General features: G+C 49.4%; 1 protein-coding gene across 1 annotated transcript in view; it reads right to left on the minus strand.

The window, feature by feature from the left end:
- Positions 1 to 348: 348 nt before the first annotated feature.
- The window catches only part of NLRP1 (NLR family pyrin domain containing 1), a 26,579-nt gene continuing 17,536 nt past the window's right edge, over positions 349 to 9,391 (minus strand). The window contains 8 exon segments of the mRNA XM_055089778.1: positions 349 to 429; positions 2,303 to 2,428; positions 2,961 to 3,223; positions 5,764 to 5,987; positions 7,266 to 7,428; positions 7,974 to 8,065; positions 8,904 to 8,992; positions 8,994 to 9,033. Coding sequence (XP_054945753.1) covers positions 349 to 429; positions 2,303 to 2,428; positions 2,961 to 3,223; positions 5,764 to 5,987; positions 7,266 to 7,428; positions 7,974 to 8,065; positions 8,904 to 8,992; positions 8,994 to 9,033 — 1,078 coding nt within the window.

A 9,391-nucleotide genomic window follows, 5' to 3' on the forward strand; every position in this document is an offset into this window, starting at 1 on the left:
TCCCCTGCATCGGCAGGCGGACTCTCAACCACTGCGCCACCAGGGAAGCCCCAGGTCTCCTAATCTTGATGAGCTTCTCTGGTCCTTTTAATCTTGTCTCAAGTGGTTTCTTGGCTGCTTCTTCCTTGATTAGCAACTGTTTGAATCTGCCCTTTGGAACTCAGGGAAGGTCATGGAGGCTGGAGTCTTGCCTACAAGAAACAGGGGACAAAAGGGCCTCTGTCCCCGGGAGCCCCACAGGGCCCCGCTTGGTTTCACTCCCAAGTTCTGTCCCTAGTGTCATGCTCCCATCTAGGCATTCCTCTTCCTCTCCTGCTTTCCCCCTCCAGGTTCCCTATCTGCCTGAGGCTAACTTGCCAGCAGCACTCCCACAGCCATAGAGCCCACCACAGCGCAGGTGATCACAGCTTCCTTAGGACTGATTAGGGCCTGGACCAGAGTATGTGCATGGCTTAAGGCTTAAGCCTGCAGTTATCTCATCATTGAGACAAGTATTGCCAGCAGCCTCTAAGGGGCCCTAGCCCTAGCAAACTCTTCTTCCCACGGGAGTGATTCTCTCACTAGAGCCATTGAGATCAGCTTAGGGCTCCCACCACCCCAGCGAAGGCCTGACCCAGAGGAAGCATTAAATCCATGACCCTTGAACAAATTCTTTGATGGGAGTCATGGGACATTTCGCTGTTCTAAGTAGCCCACTTTAAAGAGAAAGAAAATTCATCTAGGGTGGATTCATCTCAACACGATGATCCTGGAGGACCCCCAATCTTCCACTACTGTTGAGAATGATCCATTCCCATCACCTCCTCCGTGTTAACTCTACCATCACCTCCATCTTGAGGAAGCCACCTTCCACCTCTACCTGATCCGCAGTGACCGCTCCATCCAGAAGGAGGTTCAGAGAGGCCCGGCCAGGGTGAGCTGATGGCAGACATGAAATGCAGCCCGAGGGATCCCTAGACAGGGATGGGCCCCTTATAAGTGGGGATGTTGGTGTGAGTGAATGAACCTGCCCTGTGCTCAGCTGTGGATGGTTTCCTGGCTCACAGAGGCCTTCTTGGAATGGGTCCCAGCTTCATCACTGGGGCCTGGATTACCTTTTGCTGACCTACCTGCAAATCAAAAGGATTAGTGTTATTTCCAGTGCCCATGATCTGAGATTCTGAAGGGAAGCACATGTCTTCTGAGAACCAAGGAAGTTGGGGAGACAACCAGGTAAAGGTCAGGCCCTCTCTTCCAGGTTGGGATAATGGCACACCTGATTGTTGGCCAAACGGGTAACAGCAGGAGCAGATTGAGAGGAGTTTGGTGGGGGGTGGGGTGAGGGGGAGGTAGATCTTACATGTTTGATCCTATTTTTTATAAGACAGTCATAAACCTTGTGTGTGTGTTTGCACGTATTGTTTAAAAGATTATTCATGACAATTGTTCAAATAGTAAGTCAGATTTTATTGAGGACTGTTGTGATAGGTATAGGAACTGCTGCCATAGGGTTTGGCAGGGAGGGAGAGAGACTGGGCTCAACTGTGAATACAAGGAAAAGTTGGGCATTTATAGCCAAGGAGCAGAGTGGGGTGGCTGGGGCGTGGGGTGGTGGTAGTGGTGCCAGTGGTGTGTTTGTCAGTGGGTGGAAAATTACAGGGTAGGGTAATGCTTTGCTGCAGACTGTTGCTGATGGCAGGCCAGAGTGATCAGATATCACCTGGAGGATGCTGGCGGATGAGGAATTTGCTCAGATAGCAAGGGTGGGCAATTCTGGATAAACTAAGTTAGCAGGATTCTAGCTAAAATTGGACAATGCCAAGAAAGACACAGAAGTCCAAAAGTTAAGGCCCAGTTGGGAAGAGGATTCAGAGGAACCCAAGTTAAGTTTGGTCAAGGAGAGACTTTGTCAGTGCGTATATAAACACATATGATTATAGAGATAGGAAAAAGGTGTGAAAGGACACACACACAGATTGTATTATTATTATTATTTTTTTTTTTGCGGGAACCCGCGTCCCCCGCATCGGCAGGCGGACTCTCAACCACTGCGCCACCAGGGAAGCCCTCATGGTGGTTTTGATTGGAGATCATTAACACCCTATAGCCCAGCCCTTCCCAATGTTATCCCCATCCTGACTGTGATCCTCGCCCCCAACTCCCTTTCTCCCAATCTTTGAAGCATTCCTGCTCACCCTAAATCCCACTCGATGTCTGCCCAAGCCCAGTCACCCCGTCCCTGGGAAAGCTCTGAGACCTGCCCACAGGTATCCCCAAGCATGACCTCTGACCCTGGTGAGGGCCAAACATCTGGGCGGCTCACCTCCGGCATTATTTCCAGCTTCTCCGAACCAGACACGATGTAGCGGGAGCCCACGTAGAGCGGCGTCAGCGGGGGCGGCTTGTGTATTCGCACAAAGTGGAACTTCTTCTCTTCATCATCTATGGCCTGAGGAGTGTACAGAACAAAAGGATCAAGGGAGGAGGTATGTCTGGCGTCCCAGAGATCCCACCCTATGGAATCCGGTCTGAACAAAGTGAGATAGTGCTCCCATGTGTTTGTGTTGGTGGAGGGGGGCTATACCACCCCTGCTGGCCCCTCACCCCCCATGCATCGCTACACAGAGAGCCCCATGCTCGGCCTCTGCTATACTCAGGCTGGGAATCGGGGCGTTGCTGGAGAAGACATGGGAATGGGGGAAAGGAGACAGTTCTAAGCATGGAGACCGCTCATCTTTTGACTCCTGGGAAGAGGCTTGTCCAGAGATGAGTGATGGAGCAGCAAAGCCAGCTGGAGGAGACCGTAGGGAGCCGGACCAGACCACGGCTGAGCAGGGGCAGGGTTATTCATCCACTTCAAGGCTCCTGCTTATAAGAGGCCCGTCCTTATCCCCAGTTGACCCATCTAGGGGACTCTCTGGTGACATTTCCTGTTTGCTGTCAGCCCACCCTGGCCCGACCTTTCTGGCTCTTACTGCCACCTTCTGAATGGAGCAGTCACTGGGGATCAGGTAGAGGTGGAAGGTGACTTCTTCAGGATGGAGGTGATGGTAGAGCAACCCGGTGGAAGTGATGGGAATGAAGTGCAGAGCAGCGTGGGCCACCCTCAGTAGAACTCCCCTGGGCGAGAAGCTGGGGTTTTCCAGGACGGAGTAATATGGCGCCACCCTGGCTGGCTTCTCCAGGAGCATCCCCTCTTCTGTGAAGTGGGCCACTTGGAACAGGGGGATGTCCACGTAGTTCGCTGTTCAAGAGGCAAGGACTTAGTGCCCTCACTGAGTCTGGCTCGGCTGGGGGCGTGATGTCCCCAGGTGCAGGCTCAGTGGCCTTCCTGGGGGACCCAGCCAGGGAAGCCATCATGCGGGGACTTTGGGCAACACTGTCTTTAGGGTGGGAACACTGCAGAAACTCCCTTTAGCCAAACGCATACAGAGGCCCAGTCCCTGGCCCTGGGGCTGGGAAAGCTATTGACCCCACGGTTACCTGGCTGGTATGGATTCTGTAACTGTGAGAGCCATTGAGTGATGCTGACAGGTTTGACTCCAGGCAGGTGGAGGACAAGGAGGAGGAAGGGGCAGTGTGGAAATGGAGTGGCCAAGGGTAGTATACCCTTGTGCCTGCAGCACAGGTCTCTTCCTACTTTTCTTGGTGTAACCTTGGCTATGTTCTTGGTTTCTAGCATCCTTTGGTCACTGCCATTTTTTTTTTTTAAAGACTTGTTGCCTAATCTTTTGTTAAGTCTACAAGCTACTCAAGAATCTTCCTATATATTCCTTTTCTGCCTAAATCAGCCAGAGTTGATTTGCAGCCAAGACATCTGACCAGGTGTGGACATTGATGAGCCTGAGATGAAGAGAGAGCTTGAGGGATGAGGTTGGTAGTGGAAGAGACACAGGCCTAGAGGTCAGGAGTCCTAGCTCCATCCCTGAGTTGCTTGGCAACTGCTGCAATGCAGTGGTTTCTGGGCAGCAGAGGGACATCCAGCAAACCAGACAAGGCCCTTAGGCTGCACGGGCACCAATCAGAACATTGCTGACTGATGTTAATCCCAGAAGGGGCCATGCAGAGAGTATTAATTGCTTTTTTTGTGTGTGAAAATAATACCACATTGGTGTATACCATCTGAAAACATGCTGAAGAACTCACCAAATACAACTATAATTACCATCTTTCCCTTTTCCACTAGTTTTTCTTTGAAGCAGCACCTTTTCATGTCTCTGTCCTAGCCCACGGATTTTTTGGATTTCTCATTCTGAGAAGTCACATCTTTTAGCAATCCTAGACATTTCTTGGCAGTTCTCTCTTTGACTATTCCATCTTCTCCACTCTCTCTACCATATCCTTCTAGAATTCTGATTAGATGTATGTTAGGCCTTCTCATGGTATCCTCCATGTCACTTAATCTTTTTGTTTTCTTTATGTTTTCCTATTTTCTTTAATTAGCTTGTTACCAAATTTGATTTATCATTTTTAATGGTTTATTGCTTTTCCCCCTAGACTATTTCTTTAAGCAAATGAAACGTACGTATTTTGTGTTCTGTTTCTGATAACACAAAATGTCTGAAGTCTTTATGGGACCAATTCTTTTTTATTTATTTATTTATTTATTTATTTTAAAATAGATTATTTTATTTTATTTTATTTATTTTTGGCTGCGTTGGGTCGTTGCTGTGCGGGCTTTCTCTAGTTGCGGCGAGCGGGGGCTACTCTTCATTGTGGTACGCGGGCTTCTCATTGCAGTGGCTTCTCTTGTTGTGGAGCACGGGCTCTAGGCGTGAGGGCTTCAGTAGTTGTGGCTCGCGGGCTCTAGAGTGCAGGCTCTGTAGCTGTGGTGCACGGGCTTAGCTGCTCCACAGCATGTGGAATCTTCCTGGACCAGATATCGAATCTGTGTCCCCTGTACTGGCAGGCAGATTCTTAACCACTGCACCACCAGGGAAGTCCCAGGACCCATTCTTATTTTATTAAAAATTTTTTTTAAAAAAATTTATTTATTTATTTATAAATAAATTTATAAATTTTATTTATTTAATAAATAAATTTTATTTATTTAATAAATAATTTTATTTATTTAATAAATAAATTTATATATATTTATTTATTTATTTAATGGGACCAGTTCTGGTACCTCTGTTTCTCATTTATGGTGCCTTGTTGACTGTTTGTATTTTTGACTGTGAGCTTATATTTCTTGGAACTTTCTCTGTGGGAAGTCTTTGGAGGTGAGAGAGGTAACTACGTTACCCTTTATGACTACATCTCCTTCTGGAAAGCCCCTCTTTCACGGCTCCAGCTTGCAAATGGAGTCTGGTGACACTGCTTCATCTCCCTGCCCGTAGGAGAAGCAATGGCTTCCCATTTGTCATTGGTCTCCAGGGACCCCAACATTCCTTGTTAGTTCGCTTAGCCTTAGTTCACTTAGCCTTACTTTGTAAATAGTCCTATCTTTGAAAAATCTTTTTGAAAATCTCAACTGAGTATATAATCTGTTTCCAACCTCTGTAAAGAAAACTTAATAAACGCTAGTTTTTATTGTACTTTCGATTTAGGGAAACTTTCAAGTAATGCAGGCAAAAATAATTATGAGCCTGGGGACAAAAGTGCTTCAGAAAGATATGCCCAGAGCACCGTGGAATGAGAGAAACGCTGTCTCCATTTCTGCAACCCTCTCTCAGGCTCCCTAAGGAAGCCACGAGTTCCTCCCTCAGGACAGCACCATCCAAAGCCCCATTCAGGCACGTTCTTACCGCCATCACCTTGCTTCCACACCTCCCTCTTGCTTACCTTGGAGGGCCACAAAGTGAGGGAGGTACACAGCTGCCACAGCTCCTGGCTCAGCCTTGATGTCAAACAGAGGCCCTGCAACCATCCAGCTGTGCTGTGGGAATGTCCTGTTCAGGAACTGGTCCCAGGCACAGAATTCCATTTCAACTGTCACTGGCCCTCTCACCACAAAGTGGAGACCGGTATTGGGCCAGTGGTAGAAGCTGGCCACGGGGAAGTGAACTCTGGGAAAAATGGGGAGAAGTGGACCCTGAGTTACTCTACACAAATTCACTGAGCATCTGCCGGATCCTGTGCCAGGCACTACGGATCCTGTAGAGTGGCTCTAAGCCCAGACGTTGAAGTCAAATGGATTGGGGTTTGAATACTGACTCCTCTGCTCTGACTGTGGGTCCCTGAGCATGATACTGAACCCCCCTAATCTCAGTTTCGCCATCTGTAACTAGGTACAGTCATGAGTAATCAGTGACCTAATGCATGCGGATAGCTTAATACATGCCTAGGGGTGGTTGGCTGTTTCTGTAATGATGATGATGATAATGAAATAGGAAAGTGTTCTTGTTTTTAAAGGGCTATTTGCCAATAATTAATAACAATCTGCATGGTAATATTAATGATAAACCCTTGGAGCTGAAAACAACACTTTACAGTGTTCTTAAGTGACTTTCCCAAGGTTCCCCATCTGGTAAATAGTAGACGTCAGCTTCTGTAGATGTTAAGTTGGGAGTGATAGTGTCTCCCAGCTGTGATAATGTCTGTGACGGTGAACGGCAATGTGTTATGTGAGAGATATGACAATGGTTATAATTTATTACTTATGACTGTAAACCCTGCAAGGCAGGGCTGTCTTATTCATCTCAGGGCCCCCAGTTACTAGCATGGAACTTAGCACACAGTAGATATTAATGAAACAGGAGCATACAGATGAAAAGAGATTTAGATGAGATTTGAGACGTAAGTCAAATACAGTGAGTGGGCTTTGGATCGTGCTTAGAACAAATCATCTGCAAAGACACACTTTAGACAATTGAGCACATTTGAATATGGATTGGGAATTAGATGATACAAAAGGCTTATTGTAAATTTTGTGAGATGTGAAAATGGCATTGTGGTTATGGAAGAAAAGGTCTTTATTTGTACTTTTGGAAATGTATCACAAAGTATTTAAGGATAAAATCACCCGATGCCTTGGATTTAAAATACTGTAACAACAAAAAGGGGGGGAAAGTGAATAGTTGAAACAAATTTGGCAAAAATGGTGTTGAAGCTGGTTAATGGGTACGTGGAAGTTCCCTGGACTCTACTTTTGTGTCTATTTCAAAAAATGTTCGTAGCAAAACCTCTTTTTCCACGATAAAAGCACCAACCCAGTATCTCAGCCCTGTCCCTGCATGGTGGCTTGGCAGGGGGCTGGGGGGGACCCAATGGGCCATGAGTGGGGAGCAGACTCTCTGTGGGGACCCAGGATGGGGATGGGGGACAGGCAGAGCCCCCTCACTCACCGGTACAGGCTCCTCTCTTTGTCAACTACGTCGGTAGCCACAGGCCCTGTGGGACCCCAGAAGTCATCCTCGGTCCCCAGAGACTCCGTGTGTAGGTCCCCCAGGGGGGCAGGAGACGACAGACAGAAGGGTTCCACCTGTGCTACTTGAGGGGCGCTTCCCTCTGGAACAGACAGGGCAGTGGCCAGCTTTAGGTTCTCCTGCCTGGCTGCCCCTGGCCCCCTGGGGCTAGACCACAGAGCGGCCTCTCCCAAGACTGGTCTGCCTGCTATCTGAGGAGGCCCCGCTGGCACGCCCGCCCTCCCTCCACTTTCCCACTTCCCAGAAGTGTCACTCTTCCCAGCATGCCCTGGGTGGGCAGCTTGTGAGCAGAGCATGGCTCAAAAGATGGATGGGCAGGGATGGAGAGGTGATTCCCAGGCCTCCGAAGCCCAGAGCGGACCTTGGAAGACTGGGCTCCGGTTCAGAGTCTGAGACATGCTATAGATGTCCGGGAGAGGGGCAGCCCCAGCCCCCCGAGGCTGGGGAGAGGGAAGCAGAAATCCTGCAAGTTTCCGGAAGTAGAAGATCTCGCAGTCTCTCCTAGGTGGGCATCCCGCCCTGTCCCACTCCGGAGGCAGGGGGCTGGAGGGAGTGACCTTTCACAGCTGCCACCACCCTCCTGCAACCCCACATCATGATGCTCCCAGCCTGGCCCCTTCAAAGTACCTGATTCTTGTCTCTGCCGCTTGAGTGAGGACATGTTATCACTCGTCCCTCCTCCACCTGGGCCCTCATTGGGGATCGTCAGACTTGGCTTCCTAGACAGAATTCATTCTCCCTGGGGTCTTGGGAGGATGCTGGGGGCTGTCTACATGGCATCCCCACTTGAATTCAACTCATCTGAATTTAAACTCACGGTCCCCATTGGGCTTCTCCCATAGTCCGTGTCTCCACGAATGGCCCACATCCACCCAACTGTTTATGCCAGAACTGGGGTATCGTCCTGACTTCTCCCTCGGCCACTCTGAGAGCTGATTGATCACTTTAATTAATCACCTTGACACCACCTCCAAAACAGCCCTTTTCTGTTCTCTATTTTCTTTTCTATTCTCTCCACCTCCACGGCCTCCACCCTGGTCCCAGGCCCCGGCATCTGTGGCTCAAACCACTGCATCATCCTAAAGGGTTCCTTGCTTTTGCTCTTGACTCTCTCTGGTCCATTTTCCACTCAGCAGCTGATCTGAAAGTGTGAATCTGGCAGCACTTCACTGCAAAAGCCCTGAAATGTCTATTGCTTTGGGGGGTAAAATAAAAAGTTCTTAACCTGGCCCCCAAGGTGTTAGGTCCTGTGCCCCTGGCCCCCGCCCCCAGCCCCACCCGTGCCACTCCAACTGCTCGCTTACCTCTAGACCAGTGGTTCTAAAGCTGGTGTTAAAAATCACCTGGAGGCTGGTTAGAACACAGATTCACCGCAGAGATTCTGACTCAGCAGGTCTGGAGTGGGGAAAGTTGTACCGAGCGCCCAGGTGACGCTGATTCTGATGCTGCTGGTCTGCGGACCACACTTTGAGTAGCCCTGCTCCGGGTCCCTAGCCTCCTGTTCCTCCGAGAAGCTGAGCTCAGTGCCTCTACTGAAACAGCAAGTAAAACGTGGACCAGCTGAAACTGGTTTTGCCTCCTTAAATATGTTGATTGATGAGTTATTTTACGGAGACAGCACTGCACATGTGCAAGACGGGAGGGACCCCGTGTCGCCAGGATGACCCCAGAACCGAGAATCTTCAGTCTATGGAACTCAAAGAATAGAAACGTTGCCACAGGAGCCCTTTATGGAATAAAAAGTCCTTCAAAAAAGGAAAATCTGGCTTCCAGCAGCGCGACGAGTAGCTTGTATGGCTGATTCGATTCTAGCCAGTCAGCTTCCAAGTGTGAAATTTCTCTAGCCCTTTAAAATGTCACCCTGAAGGGCTTCCCTGGTGGCGCAGTGGTTGAGAGTCCGCCTGCTGATGCAGGGGACACGGGTTCGTGCCCCGGTCCGGGAAGATCCCACGTGCCGCGGAGCGGCTGGGCCCGTGAGCCATGGCCGCTGAGCCTGCGCGTCCGGAGCCTGTGCTCCGCAACGGGAGAGGCCACAACAGTGAGAG

Source organism: Physeter macrocephalus, chromosome 14 (genome assembly GCF_002837175.3).
Source record: "Physeter macrocephalus isolate SW-GA chromosome 14, ASM283717v5, whole genome shotgun sequence".
Classification (NCBI taxonomy): Eukaryota; Metazoa; Chordata; class Mammalia; order Artiodactyla; family Physeteridae; genus Physeter; species Physeter macrocephalus.